Source organism: Haemaphysalis longicornis, unplaced genomic scaffold, assembly GCF_048455015.1.
Source record: "Haemaphysalis longicornis isolate Haplotype H1 unplaced genomic scaffold, Haemaphysalis longicornis Haplotype H1 scaffold_7, whole genome shotgun sequence".
Classification (NCBI taxonomy): domain Eukaryota; kingdom Metazoa; phylum Arthropoda; class Arachnida; order Ixodida; family Ixodidae; genus Haemaphysalis; species Haemaphysalis longicornis.
In genome coordinates, this window is record NW_027526422.1 from 155,507,283 (window position 1) to 155,531,416 (window position 24,134).

Consider the following 24,134-nt stretch of genomic DNA (forward strand, 5'->3'; position numbering starts at 1 on the left):
TGATGATGTTTGTGGCAGGATGCCCCTAGACATTGGCCAACCAAAGAATCCATCTCGAGATAGCTTTGTGCTTAACTACCGTCGCCATCTTCCCGTAGGGGAACCGCTGAAGAAGAAGGAGAAAACAAAGCTGCGAAGACGAGGGTGAGTACGTTGCTCTCAGCCGGTGACCAACATAAACAGCCTTTACCTTACTAACGCTGACGGAGGCTACACATTCTACCACAGAGGCGACAACATCGACAAGAACATGATGAACGAGTTTTGTCGCCTCGAGCACCGCCGTCTAGTCACCGTAACACCACAGTAGTTGCGTGCCTTTGCCCCCGGTGTGGACCCGAAAGTGGAATTCCCTCTGTCGCTACTAAACACCACATCACTCAACATAACGGCAACACGCCAGCTGCGCGATAAGCCCACATGCGCGTCTCTCCTCTCTCATTTCTCCTTCTCCACTCCATCTGCTCTTTATACTAAACCCTGTCCGCGTGCCTCTTCCTCAGTTGCTGCTTCGGTTGAGACACGCCACACCGTCCGCTACAGTTGCTGCTTCGGTTGAGACACGCTACACCGTATTCTTTTTCTGCATCGCAATGAACAGCATTGATGTACATGCCGAGTACGAACCGAGTACATGCCGAGTACTCATCGGTAAAAAACCAAGTCGGGTTACTGCTACATTACGTTGCCTACTGAAATTGGCATAATGAACGAAATTAAAAGAAACGACATAGTTCGCAGTTTGCGTGGCCGGCGCAACATTCTTCAATGAGTGCTGCACCGAGCCCTCGAAACGCGACTCGTGCAATAAGAGCTTTGTATAGTTGCTTTTGTTCGTAATCCCAAGAAGTGAGTCAACGCTTTCTGTGAAAACTTCTATTAGATAATGGGATAAGCGCTTTCCTCCAACTACCTTTTTCTACTCTAAAACCATCTGCACACTTGGGAATGGAAGTGCTCCGTCACTTATGTGCGGCTTCGTGGGTGCCTAAACCAAGTTTCGTGCAAGGGTAGTTTGATGTGGTGCCAGTTTAGTGCCGAAAAATATATAAATTACCCTGTTGGTTAGCGGAAGACCGTTCGAGAGTAATAACAGAACCGCCAGGTGCAAGCGGGTCGATCAGCACTAGACACATAATGGAAACATGAAGACAGGTTCTACACGGAGCCTCCTTCCCTTGGGCACCATCTCGGACGTGTAGTTGAGAGTTGCGCAAAACCATTTCCCTTGCATGATCTGTACATACATCTTCAATTACAAACACCTAATCATAACTAATCTGTCTATCTCAACTCGTTCATTTATTAGGGCTGTTTGACACATCAGAAACCATTACCCAAATTAAAACATGCTATAGTCTGGCATCTTCTGTTACCTCTGTCACAGCATATCTCTTTGACGTTCCTGATCATTACAAGGAGTGGGGCAACCGGCTTAAAGCGCTTGCCGCTACATGCGCTGCACCCACAGAAAAAACATTTGATGGGCATACCTCGAAGCGAATGACTTCCCTGCGAATTTCACCCGCACATTGGTAAGAAAGCATCCACGTCATTATAAACATCATAAACATTACTGAGAAAGAGAGGCGAAGGGTTTGAGCAAGGAAATATAGAGGAGCCCTCTTTACAGAACCATTGTGGCGCCTACCCCGCTCCAGGCCCAGTCGATTAGCTTGCGCTTGTACACCAGGTGCTCGCTCGCCAGGTTTGCATCCAATGTTTCTGGAGAACAATGTGCGTTGTTCTGTGCTTGCCTAGTATTAGGGCAATTATATTTAGTGTGGTTTACGTTAGCTTTCTTTTGACATTATTAGCGATCTTCGCTCTATCTATTGAAGAGCAAAAAAACGAGCGTTAATATTTTTGGAAATGTGTTTGTCTGGTAGTGTTAGGGACTCAAAAGCAGAAATCTGGATCGGAGAAAATCCTTCTTTCTAAGAGTGACATAAAAAGGCGTTCGCTGTACATAATATTGGGAGGGCGTACAAATGATAAAGCACGCGGCGGCAAGTAACGTTTGTCTTGCACGCGTCTGCGAATTTGTTGCCCTAAAAGCCCTCGTCGGGTGGGCACCTTGTGACATCTATTTATCTCAATCCTCTGGGGAGGATTTTCTTGGAGCTGGTTTGTATTCCTTCGGCTACAATGTTACGAATGGCTCTTGTTGACCCCATTATGACGTTTAGGTTTTTGGTGTTAGTCTTGCCTTATATTACGCCAAGAAGAAGGGCAGTCGTTTCAGCTTCCTTAAAGGTTTGATTTCTGAAGGTGATGAAGTCGAGGAGTATATTTCAAGTCGATAGCGCCCTCTGTGGCCGAACCGTTGGATCCTACGCCTCTCTCTTTGCACAAAAACTTGTTATGGTTGCCGAATGTTTCCCTTTACCAAGGTCATTCTGGCGGTCCCCCTCTTTTTGTGGCACGTCTTGGGCAAATTAGGGACTCGTAGGTGGTCGAGTTCTTTTCGTTTCTCTTGAGTCATGTCTCCTCTTTCCGATGAGGTGTACTTCGGACCGGGATGCTAATCAAGTAAGAATGGCTGTGCGTGTTCGTATCTTGGGACGTGGTTTTTTCTCCTACGTGAGAATCCTGTGGCAATTGTCTTTTAAGGTGTTGCGTTCTCAGATATCATATAGTTCTTGGTTAGTGGTGTAGATCGGCAGGCCAATTGGTTGATTTTTATGCTGTTCTGATGACGGCGTTGGCTATCTATATTTTCCTATAACTAAGACCGTTACACGGAAGACTGTATGTTTTTATGGCGATGATTAATGCCTGGATGAGTCGGTTTTTGTGCAGCCCACTGAAAGCTATATATTTTCGTCAGATGTAGGACAGCGCGGCCGGAGCGAGTCCTTCAATACTAACTGTGATTTTTGTCCACGTAGGCATGCCTCACATTTCGGGTAATAAATGTCCGCCTGAAATCAAATGTGTTTGTCCTATATTGTCACGAGTTCTATCGTGCTCACTATAACTGCCATCCCTTACGAACATTGTTCGCTGGCTTGAGGTGTGTGTATTCTGGTGCGTGTGCGAAACCGTGCTCTTCCCCAAACTGTTCTGGTATGATAGAAGTTTCGGGCCACGCTCTCATGTTCCTGAGAAGGTCGCCTCCACCTCCTTGACAATTGCTGCATGATGGGGTGTCGTGCCTCAAAGGAGCGAAGCAGTGTGCATGACGTTCACACTTTAGTGGTCTTTTTGTGTACCCTGTGAAGTAGTTTTGTCACTTCTCCCATGTTCACGACGGCTGCGTTTGCTCTCTTCCTGTGCGCGTTTTGTTCGCTTGGCGAAGTGCGTCACCCTACGGTTCCCGAAACTCGTGGACTGCCTGTGTCATCTCCGGCCCCATTATGAACTTTCCGGGGCTGTTTTTTCTTGTTTATACCGCTTCTCTTTTGAGAAAGCCAATCAGAAGCAAATCAATTGGTGCGTGGTGTTTTTATTCTACCAATGTTTTTCCTAAATCATAGTTTTTACGGCATTGTAGCCTTCATATTTGTTTACACAAGCCTACAAATCTGCATAGTCTTGGCGAGGTCGAGGAATACAAGACTGATTGCAAGGATTGTTCACTATATGCCGAGTATGTATATTATGTACCCTGTAATAAGTCTTTATTTAAAGTTTTCATCAAATTCGTGGCTTGCATGCTAAGATAGTACCACAACTTCTTAGTTGCATTTCAGCGAAGTGACTTCTCGCTTCTTCTTCCACGATACCTCGTAAACGACGGCCACGCAGGCAGCTTTTGCCTGAAAAATAGAATACAATTTCATATTGTTACGCTTTGTATTCCGTAATACGCATCCTTACGTTTCATATGTTAAAATATTCTCCATCAGAATTTGTTAAGCAGAACATATACGAAGGAGTATTATGGTGACGGAAGAATAATCAAATATTTTTATCTGCAATTTTAAAGTACTAACTACAAAATTATGGTTTCCTGAAAAACTTCTGGCCAGAAGAAATATGATTAATTTTTGTATTTTTCTAACCCAACAGCTTGACGAGCAAAAAGTCTTGGCTGATCAAGGCGCCTTCAAATCTGATTCACCGTATCGTCGACGTCAAAGATAATGAAACCGCAGCATATCGTGTATAACCCACCAGCCAACACCAGGGGCTCAGTATTTCGCACCACAGAATATATGACTTACATACATAGCAGATTTGGTTATCCAGAATGTGCACGAATATCGTAGCAATAACCGTTGTTTTTGCGGTGTCTAGTGCCAGTATTTTGCATTGTTTTACTGTTATGATATTGCATTGGGACCCCGGTTTACTTATTTTGCCATATAAAATTGTTCCAAGCAAAATCTAAGTCTGGGTACGACGCCTTACGCGCAGACAAATAACAGTTTAAGCCGACCAAACAACAAAATTTAAGGAACTGGCCAGTCTAAAAAACACGTAGTACCACCTTAAAAAACGTGGGCATACAAACAGAATTTGCTAAACTTTATTTTGTACGTCTGGGTACGTGCGCAGCGGGGCCGACATTCGCACCTGCTTGTGACAACCACGGTTCGCTCCTCGAGACTATTCCGAGTATGCAAGCCGGAGCAGCCCATTCCCTCGTCTCAGGTCGCGACAGATGAGATGGAGAAAAAGGGTAACAAATTGCATGTCGATATAAAATGGGTGACGGTGTTCTTCGCGACTCAAATTGCGAAACAAGTTACGAGTACAATATCGGATAAGAATGGGGTGGACTGCACACGGCAGACATTCTCAGATAATGAATGGCAGCCTACCATTGCCCATGAAGAAGAAAGTGTATGACAGCTGCATCTTGCCTGTACTCAACTATGGGCAGACACGTGGAGGCTCACTAAGAGGGTTCAAGCTAAATAAAGAACGACTCAGCGGGCAATGGAACAAAGATGATAGGTGTAACATTAAGGGACAAGGAGAGAGCGGAGTGGGTCAGGCAACAAACACGTGTTAAGGACATAATAGTAGAAATTAAGAAGAAATGGACGTGCGCAGGGCATGTAATACAAATACAAGAAAACCGTTGGTAAGGGTAACAGAGTGGATCCCTAGATAAGGCACGTGTTGCAGGGGGCGGCAGAAAGTTTGTTGGGAAGATGAGATTAGAAATACGCCGTGATAAATTGGTCGTAGTAAGAACATGACCGGGATTATCGGATAATAAGGTGAGAGGCCTTCACCCTGCAGTGGGTGAGATAGGCTGGCGATGATGATGATAATTTTGAACTTTCGAATTGCGCCCCAGATTTCTTAGAGTGCGTTTTCAAGAATAAAAGTACGTTTTCTCAAATATAGCTGTGCCATTGTTGCCTAGTCTGTCGATGCCAGATATTTGGTTCTTACCTTATGACAAGAGAGAAGTAGCACGTTTAGGTTATATAGATTCGTCAGGGAATACATGTCGCCATGCTGATAGTGGGCCGCGTTCACGTATGTGGTGTTTGGTTTTATGAAGTATGTCCTGGGTAATGTTCGGGCTAGTTGTTTTCTGCGTTTTTATAGTGTACCGTATGCACGTTCCGTGGCAGCAGACTAATGAGCACTTGAGCGAGAATTTCTTGGGGGCGGGGTATTGGTAATTAGTGAGGCTCGGAGATTCAGTGCGTGCATGATTTGCCTGGCAGTATGGGATAACGACATTCGCGGTAGGTGATTGAGCCTCTGAGCCTCTTTTGTTGTCGCGCCTGTATTGACGACGCCCAACAGTTCCAATACAGCAGTGGCACTACGGTGGGGTGTTTGGAATGCTATATTGTAACCTTCGCAAATATTACCATTTAATGTGGTACGTTTGGTCTAGCATAGAAAAAGGTACGCTAGGTTTTAGGTTATCCAGCGTATCTTAAGCACTTTATTTCTTCGGATTTTTTCGGCTTCCTTGAATCTTTTTTCTGCGTATATACACGCTGCTTTACGGAAGGTTATTAGTTAACTTGAGAATTTATATGCTCCATGAGCGAAAGGTGTGCGGATTGGTTTGGATAATCAATCAGAATACTGTTGTGCTAAATGCAGCCTGAACAAACGTTTTGTTATTACCTTGCCCTTTGGTTGAAGATGGAAGCCATGGCATGCATCAACAGCAGCTACGTCGCTGCCAACGATTGGTATGAGAACTGCAGTGCCTGCACAAGTCACCTCTCCACTACTTGGAAGTGATCAGATGGAGACTATGGCGCTGTCCACTGAACAGCGGCTAACCTTGACTCCCGAGGTGATGACTGTGCCGTCTCCTGATCATTGCCCGATGGACGTAACAGTGCAGACACCATGGTCACCATCAGAGCATGGGACGTCAACCGCTCCTAAAGGTTACCAGACCCTCCATCTCAGGATGGCGAAAACGTCGCCGTCTCACCCGGGGGGAAACGACCTCGTACCAATCTTCGTCCGCCGGAGTCCATGTCATCCCACTCATCATACAAGATGTAATCAAGCCCCAGTGCATCTTCGACATGCCCAGGCTCCCCAGTCACATCATTCAGCGTACCTTGTACGGCTACCTTCATGTAAGTGAATTCAAGGGCTCGGCCTCACACCACTCCACGAACACCATTTCCGTCTGGGTGCATAGTATAAAATATGTCAGCCTTCTACAGTCTCTGCAAGCATTTGGGGTCTCTAAACATTTGACTGTACTGGTGCAGGCCTACCTCTCTTCAGGCACTGACATTCGACGGTACGTTGTTTCCGGAGTGGAGGCTGGAGAAGACCCGGCCGCCCTTTTACAAAACCTGAAGTGCTGTACGCACCGCGTGGTTGCTGCCATTTACCTTGGGAAAGGGCGCTCTTGTATGTGACACTGAGACCCTCCGATCCACCGTCTCGCATGTACTTTTAAGGATGCGTCCTTCACGTTCGCGAGTACCGTCCATCTGCAGTGTGCTGTTACAAATGCCTCCTCCCCGGAGGTATGAAGGCTTGATGCACATACACTGCCGCACAAGTGGCGGAGACGACGACAACGCAGTTCACTTGTGGACTATGCAAGACAAACGATCATCAGATTACCTCTCCACTGTGCCCCACCAAGCGGAAGGCTAAAGAGCTGATGCGACAACGCCAGACCCTACAACTCGCTACTTCACGTCACCAACAGATGTCACCACAATTGAAGTATCCAATCGATAAACAGCGCTGTCGACCGACATTACAGAAGAACAATCGTATGAAGTTGACGTACCTGACCCATGGTTTAAACCGACTTAAAGTGAAGTCACTCGTAGTAGGAGTGGCCCTTCACGCACCCGTAAGGACGCGACCCTTATAGAAGAGACTGAAACACTGGACGCGTTAGATCAATACCTGGCAGCATTGGAAGCCGAAACTCAGCGTATCTGGAGAAGACGTGCCATACTGTCTCAGCGACACAACCAGCAGCGCTTACCGACTCCTCCTACCCCACGATCGTCTTTCACGACTTCACTTCCACACAACCGTCTTTAACGGTGCACACAAGGTAGACGCCTATGACACCACAGCAGCTCCTGATGTTCGAGTCCAAGCAGCTACAGCATTTGGCATCGGTGCTGGCGGCTCATCTCTCGCGATGACTGGCACCATAGGGCGTATAAACCTGTCTTGTGTTCTCCAGTGGAAGTGTAGGGACTTAACCGGTAAGCTCCGTGAGCTGAAACACTACATCCGCATTGGCCAGAAAACTGCATGGGACCTCCTGCTACAAGAAACAAACTGCGCTCTAAAAATGCTGCAGTTCAGTGTCCATACGTCGCCAAGCATTCGGGACCGCCAGGAAGTGCGTCCGGACATCCCCTCTGCCGAAGCAATTGTAAACGTACGTTTATAATTGCCACAATCCCACGTGCCTCTTCCCTCGTGACGCAGCGCTTGGCAAGAGGTGGTAGCTGTGCCAGTTCGCCTATCCCATTCAGAAGTGATTCTTCTATATTATTACGCTCGACGGAGCAGTGGTCATGCCAGCCGAATTCGGTTAATCTGCCTTTCACGCCTCCGCCAGAGCTTCACAGCAGTCCCGATTCTGGTGTGTGGAGAACAGCTCGAGAACCCGAGGAACAGCTCTAGAGGTCAGCTGGTTCAAGACACATTTAGGGGTGCGAACTTTTAACTCTTAAAAATGTTCTTAGCCCCCCTCGTTGGCAAACACACCCTCGCGCACCGTCTTACTCTCCGGACCTTACTTGGTGGTTTGGGCACGGTGCGCCCTCATGGCATTTGGAGCCCCAGTGTTGGGTGAGTGATCACCATCCAATTTATATTAGCCTTGCTGCAGGACCGGTGCTCCGACTTCGTCAACGCAGCCACGTCATCGATTGGGATAAGTTCAGATCCCAACTCTTCCCACTCGAGCAAGAGACTGACGACCCGATTTCTATCCTACAAAGCGCACTGCATGCATCAACGCAAATCTCTTGGGTAAATGAAGCCCGACCTACGCCTTACCTTCATCTGCTCCGATTGTGGGCCTCCCGCCATCGTGCGGAACTGACTGCGGCCCGCCAATCGTCATCTGAGAGTGTCAAGATTCACCTTAATCGCCTGACAGCCCAAGCGCGACGACATGAATAACGCCTTTCCAGGGCTAGCTGGATGGACTGGTGTGCTTCACTTGGTCCCTCAACAAACACAGCCTCGATACGGCACACGTTTCGGGCAATAGAACGAGGCCGCAAGCCGCAGAACACCTTGGACAATGCTTACCTTGCATCGGGTTTCTCCTTGCAAGAATTTTCAGAGGAGGCAATGAAGGCGTTTTACCCCAATTAGGACACGCCTCGACTGACCTTTGGTGGACCTTAACGTCTTGCACTTGAGGCAGGCCGACCCCTTACTATGGAAGAGGCAGCTGGTCTCGTTTCCCCTTTCAGCATGGCGGAACTGTTAGCAGCTATCGATTCAGCAGGAACACACAAGGCACTGGGTCCCGATGGAATACAGTACGAAGTGTATAAGAACTGCTCAGAGAAGTCCCTTCAGGTCATAGTGACCGCTATAAACGAAGCTTCGGCCACTGGATGCGTACCCATTTTGTGGAAGCACGCAGAAATCATAGGCATCCTGAAAGCAGGAAAACCACCGAATAGGCTCAGCAATGTACGGCCGATTGCTCTGACATGTACGTTTTGCAGCTGGCTGTGCGTATGCTAGCGTCAAGGCTCACATGGTGGCTTGAGGGCATGGGTTGGTACCATCCCTCTCAGATCGGCTTTCGGCCCCACATCGGCGCAGAGGACGGCCTTGAAGCGCTCTCTACTTCCGTACTCATAGAAGGACACGCTTGTTGTATTCGTTCTGCTCTTGCCCTAGATGTGAAGAAAGCGTACGACAATGTGAGCCATCAAGCTATCGTACAGATACTACGCTGGATTGGATGACCGGCGCCTGGCGTGTCCTTTAAAGAGTCGTTTTTCACGCCAGAAAGCTCGGTCCTGCCACCCACTCTGTTCAACCTTTCCGTTCTCCCCCCCCGCTTGGACCGTAGGGGAATTGAAAGACCTAAAATGCTTCATTTATGCACATGACATCACGCTCTGGTGGACACTTCCCAACATTGCGGATCAAAAACAAGCTCTTGAGAATGCTTTAAATACGGTTGACACTTGGTGCAAACACATGGGGCTCATGCTATCCAGAGATCAGACCGTGTTACTTATCGCCGGCAATCAAAGGGCGTGACAAAAACTGCAAAACCGCCTCATCTTACTAAATCTTGATGGCGAGCCAGTAACAAAAGTTACTTGTCACCGCATCCTTGGCCTGGACATTGCAGCCTCAGGCTCAGCTACGCCATGGCTCCGGGAAGCTGGCCGGCGCACCCTTCAACTGCTACATCTAGTTTGCCGGATTTCTATGAAATCGGGAGGAGCTCGCACAGAGATGGCTCGGCTTCTTGTTCGTGCCATTCTGCAGCCACGTATCACGTACCAGGCTCAGTTTCAGTACACGACAAGGGTGGAGTGGGATCGTCTAGAGGCCATCAATAAAGAAGCCATGAGGAGTATCACCTGCCTCCCTCACTTAACGCCCATCTCTACACTACAGGAAGAAGCTGGCCATAACACTATAGATAAGTTCGTTCACCAGCAACGACAGGCACAATCTCTTAAAGCGCAGGTGTACACATCTGTGGCTGCTTTAGGGTGGTATATGGGCCTCCAAACTAACACGCTGCCAGATCCCTCTCTGCAACCGTCTCCTTGGGCCCGAATGTTAATTACTGACTGCAAGCATATGGGTCGGTCAAGCCATGTCGCACCGCAAATCTCATTCAGTGCTGGCCAAGATACGTTTTACGTCGACGCCAGTATTTCAGGAAGCCTTATATCAACAGTCGTCTTAAACCCAGCCTTGCAATTTTGTCAAACCTGCCATTACTACGCCCCTCAGAGGCCCCCGTCAACACTTGCTGAGCTCAAAGCGATTTTCGACGCGTTGACGGCTATAGAGCTGCTGATGCCAGACAAATTACAACCTGTCATCATCCTATAGATTTATTTCAAGCAGTTCGAGACCTCCAGATCGTACTTTATTTAGTGCCCATGTCTCAAACCATTCACGCGAACGCTGCGACCCTTCGTTTCAGAGTGAAGATTACATGGGCCCAGATGACGTAGACCCCTCGGCAGCAACAGGCAGATGCGGCGACCCGTATGCCTGCAACAACGCATCCACTACGCTTAATTCCAGTCGCCGCAATGTCAAAGTTGGCAACCGACAAAGACATTGGGCGCTCCACACACGCACATCATCCACCGTGTGGATCAAACCTCCCTGGGGAGCTCACCCGCCGTGAGGACGTGGCGCTACGATGGATTCGCGTCGGGGCTGCTGTTACTCCAGCTGTCACCCACACTTGGCCCCCGGATCGACGGGCTCCGTTTGGCCGGACATATTCATTTTGCACCACGTTGGCATCGACCACAGATATTGACCATATTGTGTTGACTTGCCGTGTCCTCCAACGTTCCCGACAGCAAGTACTACATAGTGTGGTACTAAACCCAGGCCGGCCGCCCGACTACAGACGCTGGCTCTTTGGGCTCTATCACCGGAGCCTTTTAGTCTGTCCGACTGAAGACTTCCTGTTTACGAACATTTAGACACACTCGCCCCCACTGTTTTAGGCTGCAAAGCAAACGTTTTCAATTAAAAACAAAAGAGTGTCACTGCATCTTGGCACTCTAATGTTGAAGGAATGCAAACGGTACTCCAGGTTAGTGGCCTGAATAAATCTGTAAACGTATTACGCGCTTCGAGGATAAATAGCACCGGGAGCTAGAGAGGAGCGCACCGTGGAGGTACCTATAGAAGTAGTTCATCGACATGCGATGGGGGGTACCCTATTTGACGCTTGGCTGTACGGAACGGTGCAACACAACAGGTACTAAATGGAACGTGACACGCGAACTGTGTATTTTGAGACCATCAGCATGATCGTGTAGAACCCTCTATATGAAATCGCCCTAGTGTGTGATGAAGGACGGTGCATTGTTTATATGAAAGTAGGCATGCAGGCAATGGACAAGTCGAAGTAAATGGTACTTTAGGTGGAGATTCACAGCTATAGTGTCTATTCCGCCAGTTCAGGTCAGACTAACACGGATTCAGGATTTTTCGCTAGAAGAATAACTTAGGGTTTTGTGTTTAGGGCCACCCCACCAAAAACAAACAAATTATTCCCCCAGGCGAAGCATGGGACAACGTGTATATGTGGTGTGGAGGCAGTTAAGTAGTGTTTACAGGCAGTGTTTTATGTTTCTCGGAATGGTTCTTGTTTGTGCAGGGAAGGTGGCAATATAACGTAGGGTATACAGCAAGACCCGCATAAAGGACCAGCAGAATAGCACTGGGATCAGAGAGAGGCCACGGAAATTAAAGGCGTTCAAACGGTGGTTTGGCGGTTGGTGCATACTGTGATGAGAGAAAGGCCAAAGAAATTAGAGGCGTTAGAGCGGTGGTTTGGGCTTGTTGGTACACACTAACTGAAATCCAAAATAACGAACATAACACGGGACAAGACACGATGACCCGAATTACGTGTAATAAACTGCGTTAGAACGGTAGTTTTGGCTAGTTGGTGCGTACAAACTGAAATCAAAAAACGGCGAAAAAATACCAAACAAGAACCACAACACACGTCGTTTCTTGTCCCGTCTTTTTGCCCTAATTTGGAGTTCAGTTGGAAAATAAAGGTCCGCATGTCAAGGGGTAAATTAAGCGCATTCCCTGTGAGCTCGAAACAATTATCATATCCTTCTACCTTAACACAATTTTCGCCAAGCCACTGTTCTAAATGAAGTCTTCTTACTAAAAAGCAATCATTATAAAACATTTCATGCCTACTAAAGTTGATGGACTTTTTTTGTCAAGAAGTGAAAGGATCCTAGCCCCTATAGTGGTTCTTTATTCAAAGAGCATCAACTGACCCTTTACGTTTTTGTCGCAATGCATTACTTCGTAATATATTTGATCCCAGTAAAATAAAAGCTTTCAAACCCGCGTTTTCACTGCAGAGTCTAGTGTGGCTTTGTACCCAATGTACCAGAGCTGTTGACGATTCTTAAGCCCAAGCCTGCAAAATATAATTTGCATTTTCATGCAAAGCAAGCCTGTTCGTACATCATTTCCGCCACACTTTTTGTTGCACGAGACTCACCTTACGGCGTGTTGGGCAGCAACCTTCAGCGGTATATTCAACCTCCTTCATCTTGCAAGATGAGGGAGCGATTGTGAAGACCAGACGATACTTCCAGCCAGCGACAGGCTGCACGTAGGGCAGAGATCACCACATATAACTGAAATGTCCACCTTCAAGCGGTTTTGAGGTAAAAGAAGCCGAGTTTTGAATTGGAGAGTGTACAGTCGAACCATCTTTGAAGTGAATTACAAATAAATGATCACCCATAAAATCGCTGCAACTGCCACAAAAAAACATGAATAGGTGCCTGTCGATCGTACTATCCATACTTTTACAATCTTGAGCTAATAATTAAACAGTAGGAATTTTATATCAGCGTAAGAGAATCGGCTTTTTGAACCGTTTGCGTGTCACCACAGGTGATATCAACCTCTAGTGTGAAATCTACGGTCCTTGCGCCAAGGTATTGGCTTTTTGAAGCATCAATACGTGGAGCTGTGATAACGTCATAACAAGACGATCATCCGGGGTAGAGCGGACAAGGTTATAAGGCATGTATTCATCATGCGGAGACGGCCTTATATTCCGAAGATATTCGACACGGATCTCGACTTGGGGTGAGGGTGCGTTTCTTTCTCGCGTATAAGTCAGGTAAGCGTCCATCTCGGAGCAGTGTAAACAAAGAAACGTTGCTTATATCCATTGCTTTGTTCCCTAGGTTCGGGAGTTATTTCTGTGCAGTAGAAAAAGTTTGCTGCTCAAGGACTAGCACGTAAAACAAAGATAATGAAAAGAAATACCTAGTCTGACTGATTAGCCGCGCATGTCGTAGCCGCGATCCAGGTGCTACAAAACCTTTTTGTTGCAACTCCAACACAATAAATCAGAAAAAAGTTAAAAAAAATTATTCCCCAAAACAGCGCAAACAGTACACGGAATAAAGTGCTAAATAGCACTCCATTCGGAAAGAGTAAATGCGAATAATAAGCGTAGCCATGCGCGTATTTCTCGCGGAAAGCCCTCGCTGGCAGCATATGGCATTGCTACCCCCTTGCTGTTGTACCCATCGGCCTACTTCTCTTCCCTGATTAAAAACAAAGCTCACAAAGGAACAATTAGGATTGAAGCATCTCAACTAAAGACAAGAAGCCACTCAGGCATTGTTGAGAAGTAGAATTATAGAGAATTATAGTATAATGGAGAATAGTGGGATTCTCCATTTCCACCGCGGACAAAAATGCATTTTTCCTCAATGCGCATTCTAGATAGCTATTCGGATGGAATCCATATTAGTGGTTCCTACAGCGAGATGTTGGAAAGTGACAAAAAATAAATATTGACACAATTTCTCCAACTTGTTGAACTGTGCTTAAATTACCCCTTTTTTGCGGTGCAAGTTTTATTCACATCAAATTTCAAAACCGCATACAAAGGTATGATAACGATTCTCAACTGTGTTGCAAGGACATTTATTCGTTAACACAAAACAGCACGCATAAACTGGCATATTCGATAGGAAGAACCACTGCTTTCAGAAAGCTATTCAATAAAGTAGGGCTAGGGAATCATTCCTGGTCAGTAACTTAAGCGTTTATTTTGTAAGGCATTCTTACGTGGCGGCAGGACACAAGAAACAAATGATGGTTTATGGTGAGCGTTGTATTTACAAGATAATGGAAATTAATTTTTTTTACAAGTGGCCATAACAGCTGTAGACAGGCTCCGTGTTACATATATCTCAGCGTCGTCGGTGATAAATGACCGAGGGCAGCGTGACATTTCGCTTTTTTTCTCTTTTCATGGGAATGTTGTACGAAGATCTTAACAAAGTCTTTATAAGAAAAAGTCTTCCGCCAACGCTCTAGGCTGGACGCCACCCTACAAAATTATAGCAGTAGAATGTCTCTAAACCTGAATATGCTGGGGAGGAGTGAAAATCACCGTTAGCATTCTTTAAAACCCCTCTGTAACTATTCGTGTTGAATGCAAAAGGTGAAACTGCAAGGTTGAATACTTCTCGTAGTTGGTATAACCTATTTTGTTCTGGAAAGCGCGCACTAATCCCGAGGACAATAAAAAGAAACGATAGGACAAGGCGACGAGTCAAACGAAGAATGAGGAATTTTTTAATGGCAAATCTGCGAAGTCTATAAACGACACAGTACGGTGCGCGAACTCCGTAAATTATAAGGCATGGGGCGGTCATCGGCGGCTTTATAGAACAAAGTAAGGGTTTACGAAGATTTCGAAGCGTCCGTGCAACATTCAAAGGTAGACATTATTGAGCTGTATACGCTCGTTCTTTCCTTGATCCTGCCTTAAAAATCTATGTGGAAGGAATTAACCAAGCTTTCTCTGCTAAACTGGAAAGATAGCTGGGCTGTGCCAGTGCTGGCGTAAAAGTGGCCGGACTTCGCAACATCACCCTATGCGCTACTTCATTCTCATCGTGGTGCCGCTGCAACTACAGGCTTTAAACACTCTTAACTAAGAACACGAATATTCGGCTGAATTGAAGGTAGCATTTTATCTTTGCACGGTGTTTTCTGTGGCACAACAATGCTCCACTACTTTGCGGAATGCCCTCGGTTCTCACAGGAGTTAGCTCGTACGAAAGCGTCCATAACACTGCGGTGTGCATTAGCGCTGTTTCTTTGTCATCTTACGCTCGTCTCCTTTTTCGGCCCAGTTAAAAACTACACCGACAGCTCTTCCTGACGGGGGCCAGAAGTACAAATTGCCACGGATAGACTGTGTAGGCTTATCGTGCTGTGCGTTATTATTGTGCAAATAATTTTAATTCGTGCGCTTTGTATTAATATTCTGCACGGTGTGTAAATTGTTTACCGGGGCGTCAAGCGCGTTGGGGAAGCACGCTTTATTTCTAAAGATTGCTCCAGAATTCAGAGAAATGAGACTCCGATGAAAGAATTTATTACGTGTACCGTCTAAAGGTGAAGGTTACGATAAAATAACTTACCGGCATTGAAATACTCGGCGTGAGTTGGCGACAGATACTACCAAGACGGTATGAAAACTCTACTGGCAGCGCACACATGTACTCTCAGGTCAAAACGACCTCGCCAATGATCGCACGGAATCGATATAAAATGTTTTTTCGCGAATATTTTATCGGGTTGTCAAGGTCTCTTTTGGAGTGCTCTGATTCGCATACTGAAACCACCACTGCCACCAATAACACCGCCTACGCACCGGCGTTTTACTATATATTCTTCATCAGATGGGGGTTGAAAACTATCCTTTAAATACAACGCAAAAACAACAATTTCATGCATAATTTTCATTGCCTAAATTGTATTAAGTACGAATGCGCAACGCCTGACAGCTCTTGAAGAAAAAAGGCACATAAATATTGTTGAAATATAGAAATTAGGGTGAGAAGAAAAAAATAGACACATAGAGATTTGTTGCCAATGAAACCGAGTACAATCTTAACGCGACTTCAACGCACAAAGTCTATGCTCACAACTTGAAGGCGGTTGGAAAAATATGCAAAAACCCAGTAATATTGATGGGCAGAAGGCCAATAGATTCGAGCTTATACAGTAGTCTGCAGTGTTGGAGGAGATCATGGTGATGATGGTTGGGATTTTTATGGCGCAAGATTGAGTAAGGGCAAAGAGCGTCAATCAAAAGTTATTTTATATGAACGAAGTGATAGTAAACAAAACACTTAACTAATATATATTGTAAAATGATACAAAAGACAATTACGATGACTGGTGTGAAGGGCCAGTGTGCCAACATGAATGGTAAATGATGAGGTGTAATTTTGGACATCGCTAAGAAACTAAAAGCACGCTTGGGAGTAATAATGGGGCCGTCCCCTAAAAAATAACATGGGAGTAGTGGAATGTGTTGTCTGTGTAGGGATGCGAAGTGTGTGTGTCGTGTTGGTTCTAGTCCCTTGCATTGTATGAGGATCCCGATCTGAGAAAGGGCCTCTCCACACCTGCTACACAGAGGTCTTGGAGATCCAGTGCGCAGGTGCTAGTGCGTGGCGTGTGTGTGCCCTATCTGTAATCTAGCCAAGGGAACTTCTTTGTATCTATTGTGTGTCGGAGGTGTATGATCCCAAGCGTAATTTAATTACGTATAACGTGTCTGTTTGTTCAGCCCAGTGTGTTTTCTATGTTTTGTGAAGTTGTCTGATGTGAGGCTTTAGGTCCGTGTAGGCTAATGTAGTTATCTATACTGTATTCAGGAGTGTAATAGCAGTATCCTTTCGAATCGCGGCTTCGTCTCTGGCTATACCACAGTGGCCAGGGACCCAGCAAAGGAACAGTCATAATTTGTGGACATACACAGAATTAATACCCTCGACAATCAGGTTTACAACGTGGTTTTTGGAAGACTTTGTTGACACCGCCCACACAACACTGAGGGAATCTCTATAAATAATGGATTGTGGGGTGTGGCTTTGAAGTATATGATTAACAACAAGCAGTACACCATAGGCCTCTGTCGTTAAGATACTAGTATTACTATTCGGAGTTTTAGTGAAATTAGGCTGTGTTCATGGTCGGCGCAGGACACAAAGTTGGCAAATACAAGAAGTGCTGCAGAATTGCACATCTCGGAGCACGATTTTTATCTATATATGTGAAAGATGTGTCGCATGATGCAGGGCGGAGATGCCATGGCGCTATGAAATCTGTTACAGTAGTTTGGGTGGTATCTAAAAAGTAGACTGCAAGCTCTGACGGTTTCTCTTTAACTCTGTAAGAGAAGGGCCAGGAGAGCGATGGTCGATTTAGCAGGAGTTTAGTCATAGCTGTATTATAAAAAACTGATTTAAAAGAATGGTGAGGTATGGACGAATGTTTAAAGGCGCAAAGAAGATCTGTATATGCTTGCTGACGTTCTAGGTTCCATTTATTACACTCCTCGTAGAGGCTTCCCACCGGGCTAGTGCGGAAGGTGGTACATGCCAGGCGAAGCCCCAGATGAAGTACTGGGTCTAGCATTTTGAGGGATGTTTTACTTGCTTACCCATAAATAACCCTTCCATAGTCCAATCGTGAACCAAACGGGCTTGTAAAAGCACGCAAAAAAAGTTGTTTGTCAGCACCATATGGAGAGTGGGATAGAATCTTGAGTATAGTCATAACCTTGAAGCATGTATGTTTAAGTTGTTGTATATGTGGAATGAATGTGCGGTTTTCGTCAAAGCCTAAACCTAAAATCTTGTGTTTATTTCTGACTGGAATTGAGACACCATTGAGTTTCATGTCTAGATCCGGCCGAATGACACACCTGTTCGAAAACAAAACACAAGTACACTTTACTGCATTAAATTTCAAAGCATTGGTATCTGCCCAGACAGCTAGCTTCTTAACACCAAGCTGGACTTGGCGCTCTCAGATAGGCTGGTTACAAGAATGTAAGGATAATTGTACGTCACCTACATAAATTGAGCAGAAAATTGATGGTGGCAATGCCTTTCTGAGTGAATTCATTTTTAGAATAAACAAAGTGCAACTCAAAACTCCTTCTTGAGGCACGCCATTCTCCTGCACATGAACCCTAAAGAGTGCAGTTCCAACTCTTACACGAACGGGTCTTTCAGACATATAAGTGGAAAGCTAGTTCATCATGTTACCTGACATGCCAAAGGACTTCAAACCCCTGAGGATACCCTACCGCCAAGCAGTATCATATGCCTTTTTAAGATCGAAAAATACTGTCATGCAGCACTGCTTGTGGAGGAAGACCTCTTTTATATATGCCTGTAATACAAGATTTTCGTGGGTAGATCACCGAGTCCTGAAGCCTGCCTGGTAGCCCCCGAGAAGACCATTGAGGTCGAAGAGGTGCACGAGTCTCCTGTTTATCATCTTCCCGAAACGCTCACACAGGCAGGTTGTCAAGGGGAATGGGACGAGAACTGGTAGGAGAGGGAAGGCGCTTCTCTTCAGTCAGGAAAGCCAGTACTATGGCCTCTTTGCAAGAGCGTGGAGTGTGCCCCGAAAGCCATACTTTGTTGTATAGGTGCAGGAGTGCTTCAAGAGTGTCTCGGTGTGGGTGTTGAATTATGGTGTATGTAATCGTATCTGCACGTAGAGCTGAAAGCTTACATGTTCTCAGGGCAGCCTTTAACACGTAGAGAGTAAATTGAAAATTGTAACCGCATTTTGCTTTGTTATTGTCCCAGAGGGACTTCTTTTCACAAGCGGTTTTGTGTTTCATTAAAGTGTATGCGTAGTGTGCTGAACTGGAAATGTGTTGCAAGTGTTGCGCAAGTGTGTTAGCCTGATCTTCAAGCGTTTTTTGTGTTGTGCTGACCAGGGGCAGGCTGTGTGCATGTTGTCTTTTAAGTTTGCGTATTCTTGTCCATAGCTTGTGCGTGTCTGTGTATGAGTTAATGGATGGAAGGAACGTGCACCAACTCTCTCCTTTTACCTCACGGCGCACACACTCATCAAATGCCTTCAACATTTTAAATGATACAAGGGTATTGGATATGGGGTAGCGAAAGAGGATACCCCACGCCTTATTCTGGGCCTCCCGCGCTCGCCAACAGTGCTCATTCCACCACAGCCTCCTCTGGTTTCGCGGGGCACCGGAGGTGTGGGGAATGGACTCTTCGGCGGCATCGAGGATGTGCGCCGTGATGAGTTGGGCTGCTTCCTCCACGTGTAGGTGTTTTAGGTGGTGTGGTGTAGATTTTATGTTTCGGTGAATGTACTCCAGTTTGCGTCGGATTCATTAAACCTGTTATGCGAAGATGGACTACTTGGGCCTTTACCTATATATGTTAGTGAAGTAGGGAAGTGGTCACTACCATACAAGTCAGTGCCCACGCCCCACTCAAGACAAGGAAAGAGAACTGCGGAACCAATGTCCAACTCAAGACGTGAGTATGTATTGTGTCTGAAGTTATGATATGTAGGCTGTTTTTTGTTGAAAAGGCATGCTCCAAAGGGTGTAAGAAACTTCTTTATCGGGCGACCTCGAGCATCCGTTCTGGAGGAGCCCCAAAGAGAGCTGTGCGCATTAAGGTCGCCTATGAGGATTCGTGGTTGGAGTAGCTCGTAAACCAGTGCCTCGAAACCATAGCTCAGAACTCCAAAATCAGGAGAAATGTAAATGGGGCATCCCGTATCAACTTACTAATGATTATCGTATGGATTGCTATAGCGTAAAAGACAATGTTTCAAGAGAGAGGGTGGAGTGATTTCCGGGTCACAATGGCTACACCACCCGAAGAGTGTGTGCAGCCATCTCTGTCCTTTCTGTATATCATGCACCTATTTAGAAATTTGTTTTAAATTGAGGTGTTCCTTGGAGACACATTAAACTTGGCTGATTGGCATGCAATCTCATACACATCGTCAAGATTTTTAAGGAGGCCTCTGCAGTTCCATTGGATTACGTTTTATGTACCCATTATGTACATTCCAGAATGAATGGAGTGTGTGTGTCTTTGTTCATGTGTTGTCTTTCGGGGCTGTTACTCGGGGATTTGGCTTTTTTTGCCTTTCTGTGGCTTGGAAGTCGGAGGCCGCTCCTTGCGCTGCGTTTCAGGCAGGAACGACCTGACGTCCATCTTCTCGTCAGATGACAGAGAGGTTCCCGACGGTCCGGGCACCCTGGAATTGGCGCCATTCCGGGGGCCCTTCGTTTGAACTGCCACCGCCGAGGGCGTCGGGGGCGCCAGTGGTGGCACAGTCGGTGCGGTGGTAGTGGGAGCCCATGCGGGCCCCGGGTGTCCATCTCCTCGACACCCTCCAACACACTGGAGGACGGGGTCCTAACAAAGACAGTTGAAACCACAACCGCTGCTGCCTTAGCAGGCGGTGTGGTGACGGTTTGGCCTGCCTGAGGCAACACAGCGGGGGTTGGGACGGGACCAGGTTAGACTCGCTTAACTGGGTTTTTGTAGAAACCAGACGCCACTCCGCCCCCCGGCGAGCTGCGTCGGCGTACTTCCCCACAGAGAAAAAGTGCCCCCGTCGCATGCCCCGCGCGAGAGACACGAGTAAATGCAGAGCATTGGGGGTGGTCACGTGGCTTAGGTTGTGGTAGTTGGCGGTGGTAGTTGTAGTTGTTGTCGTACGGGTGCGTCGACGGCGCTTGAAGGCCAAGTACGACGAAATGCACGAGGTGTTCGAGCACGGGGAGTTGGCGAGCTCGGACGAGTTCCAGCGCGCCTTCGACGTGCGGCCCGGGGAGGAGTACACGGAGATTCTGCGGGTTGGCGCGTCGCGTCCGTGCATGCTTCACGCGAGGACCCCCGCCGAGAAGCGCGTGAACGCGTTCAACCCGTAGATCGGAAGGGTTCTCGACTCCAACATGGACCTGCAGATCATCCTCGACCACTACGCGTGCGCGGCGTACATCGTGGACTACGTCAACAAGGCCGACCGCGGCATCTCGTTCTCGTAACGCGGGGTCCGCCGCTCGCCGCTGATGTTTCGAAGCCGTGTCTCGCTCTCGGTTCGATGGATCCGCAGCTCGACGCTGACGACTGGCGGCGGCCTCTCGTTCTCGACGCTCGGGATCAGCCGCTCGACGCTGACGCTTCGCCGCTGCCTTAGCGCGCGCAGTAGAGGGTGAGGAGGTAGCACCTGCTGCTGCAACGCCTCTTTCAGCGCCGGAGCACGCGCATGCGTGCTCGCACTTGTTGAGAACGGACAACGCCGAGGGACGACGGGTGACAGTGCGAGTAAAAGAAATGCTCTGCATGTAAAAGGTGAACCTCTTGGGAGCCTGTGGGAAGGAGATATTCTCAGTTACCTTGGTTGTTATTACCTTTTTCTCCATTTGAAATTTTTAACATTTGCGAGATTACGCCGCATGCGGCCCGTGGCAGTTCCCACAAGTGAGGGTGTCGAATAGGCAGTTGTCACTCGCGCGATCGTGTGCCGCGCATTTTGCACAGGTCGTACAGCTACGACCAGAGTTTGTACCATGCCCGAACCGCTGGCACTCAAAACAGCGCCGTTGGTTTGGTATGTGGGGATGGATGGAGGACCGGATAGTGGCTGCATTTATATGTTGTGGAAGTGCTCCGCGGACAAAAGCCAAGATGACGTGCTCGGTTGGAATCTCCTTTTTGTCTCTGCGCATGTTGAGGCGTCTCACGGCAGCGACGCCCAGATCCTTTAAGCCACCAAGGACATCCGCATCAGTTTTGTTCAACAGATCTGGCTCAGAGATCACACCCTGGGAGCTGTTCAGGATCCAGTGGAGTGTGACACCGATGTCCAGATCAGCCAGTCGAGTTTGAGCTAGAAGCTTTGTGGCCTGCTGCTTGTCGTTAAACTCCGCAAGCACCTCACCAGTCCTTTCTTTTTAGCCTTGTAAGATGTTCCTAATATTGCTTCAAGATATTTTGCAATCAGGAACACTGAAAGCGATGCAACAGGTTGTGCTGGTTGTGCAACAGGTTTGCTGCCGGAGAAGCGCTGGGGGCGCTATAAAACACGAAATCGTTCGAATAAAACAAACCTGTATTTTGTCTGCGTTTCACCTCTAAGGATGAATTTAAAGAAGTATGTTAGATTTAATTACCCGCCATGGTGGATCAGTGGCTAGGGCATTGTGCTGCTGAGCACGAAATCGCGTGTACGATTCCCAGCCGCGGCGGCCGCTTTTCCGACGAAGGTGAAAAGCATAAACCGCCGTGTGTGCGAGATGTCGGCGCAGGTTAAAGATCCCCAGGTGTTAAAATTATTCCTGAGCCCTCCACTACGGCGCACCTCATCGCCTGCGTTGCGTCGGTATGTTAAACCCTACAATCCATCAATCAACGTTAGATTGAATTTCCCCTGATTACGACATTCTCGCCTCCTCGGTACCGCACTTTTTTCACGGACAACGAGCGTATGGGAAAAAACTGGTTTACCAGCAGTGATAAGAGGCGTAACCTGTTAAATCATATATAATCAGAAATATTCAGCCACCATAGGTGACTTTAATGGAAAACAACCCTGGAAACACCAGACAGATATTCTGCCCTGCAGCTGTTGCGGGAGCTGTTATATTTACTGAAGAAGCCCTTTGGCTGAAAATATAGGGGCAGTAGGTTCTCATTGCAGCCAGATTAGAATTGTAGCATATGTCATCCAAATATTGAACAGCATTATAAATTGTTCCCTATATTACGTGTTTAACGCCGTAACTGCGATAAACTAACTTATGGGCAATCAATACAGGTATATTTTGCTGAGTAGTAACAATTCACGTACAATGTAATATAAGTTAACACTGAGATGATAACAAGAATAAAGCGAAAATAATTCTCTTTCCGCCTTCTTTGTTTGAAACACATAAAAGCGAGGATCGTCCTGTTTTTTTTAGGTATATATTCATCTGCATATTCAGATAAAAAACTGGAAAAAAGCACGTGTTCGCGCGGTATGACTGTGTTTTCCGACCTATTCCGCGCAATGCGTGCTCATGGGTGGCAGAAACAACTGGCTGTCTTTCCTGCTTGTGCAGAAGCGTCTGTTGTGTCTTAGATTACGGTTTAACCACTATGAGTAGAGTTGCAGTGTTGTTAAAATCACCAGGAAATTTCCACACAATGTATCTTAGAAATCGTACATCTCGGGTTCAACCTACCTGCCTTTGTACCTCTTTCATTTCAAGCACGGTGTCCCAGTACTCCTGCTTATCGTCGTAGCGAAATGACATGGCGAAGTGCGCAAGTTCCTTGTACTTCGGGTCTTTGGGATCTCGAGTTTCATAGCCTCCAATGATTATAGGATCTCTGTAGTCCACGTCCTGCGCATCGTACACAACGCCAAGGGCTGCCACCATGACGGCCGAGAAGGTGACGAAGCGAATCATGACTTTTTCCAAGCTCTCTCCCTTCTCTGTGCAGGATACTTCAGGTAGCGAAGGAGAACCCGTTAATCTTGCAGATGACAATGAATGCGTAACCTGCCAACAAAACCATCGTCTCGTATAAATTCCTGCAGGTTCGTATTATGTTAACAAAATTAGAGCGCGACATAGACAACGACAGTAAAAAAGGACGACGGGACGACCGGACGACCGGACGACCGACGTCCTTCTTTACTGTCATTGTCGAAGTAGGGTTCTATTTTTTGCAATCGTAATGCACCAACTTGCCCAGCAGATTTTTTTAACTTATGATGTTGTTGATTCAGAATAGCACAGTAAAACGCCAGGTTACGTTATTCTAAGATGGGTGAAAAAAAGAGGAAAAATTTGCAAACGGATGAAATATGGACCAGGCCGCACTGGGCTGTCATGCTAATAGGACTGATAATTGGTATGCAGCCTTCTAACGTTTCGTTTTTAGCAACAAGGTTTGACACTGCTGAATGTAAAAAAAACCTGCTAGGGGAAAGCTCTTAAATGAACGCTTCGACTATTTCCGTTGCTCCGCATTTGCTTGTACTTCTTTTCATTGAATTTTTCAAAGTGAATGGTGCGCTATTCCGCCAAATATATTCAAACTATGCAGCACTTTGTGAGCACAATACGGTAACACTGCCTCTACTGGTATCACTTC

At 46.8% G+C, this 24,134-nt stretch overlaps 1 protein-coding gene across 1 annotated transcript; it reads right to left on the minus strand.

Moving 5' to 3' along the window:
- Window positions 1–3,504: 3,504 nt before the first annotated feature.
- On the minus strand, window positions 3,505–23,533 carry LOC144145350 (cystatin-2-like). The gene is made up of 3 exons (XM_077676920.1): window positions 23,216–23,533; window positions 12,644–12,751; window positions 3,505–3,761 (listed from the first exon to the last, which is right to left on the minus strand). The coding sequence occupies exons 1-3, from the start codon at window positions 23,441–23,443 to the stop codon at window positions 3,681–3,683; spliced, it is 417 nt and encodes a 138-aa protein (XP_077533046.1). The 5' UTR covers window positions 23,444–23,533; the 3' UTR covers window positions 3,505–3,680.
- Between the last annotated feature and the right edge of the window lie 601 nt (window positions 23,534–24,134).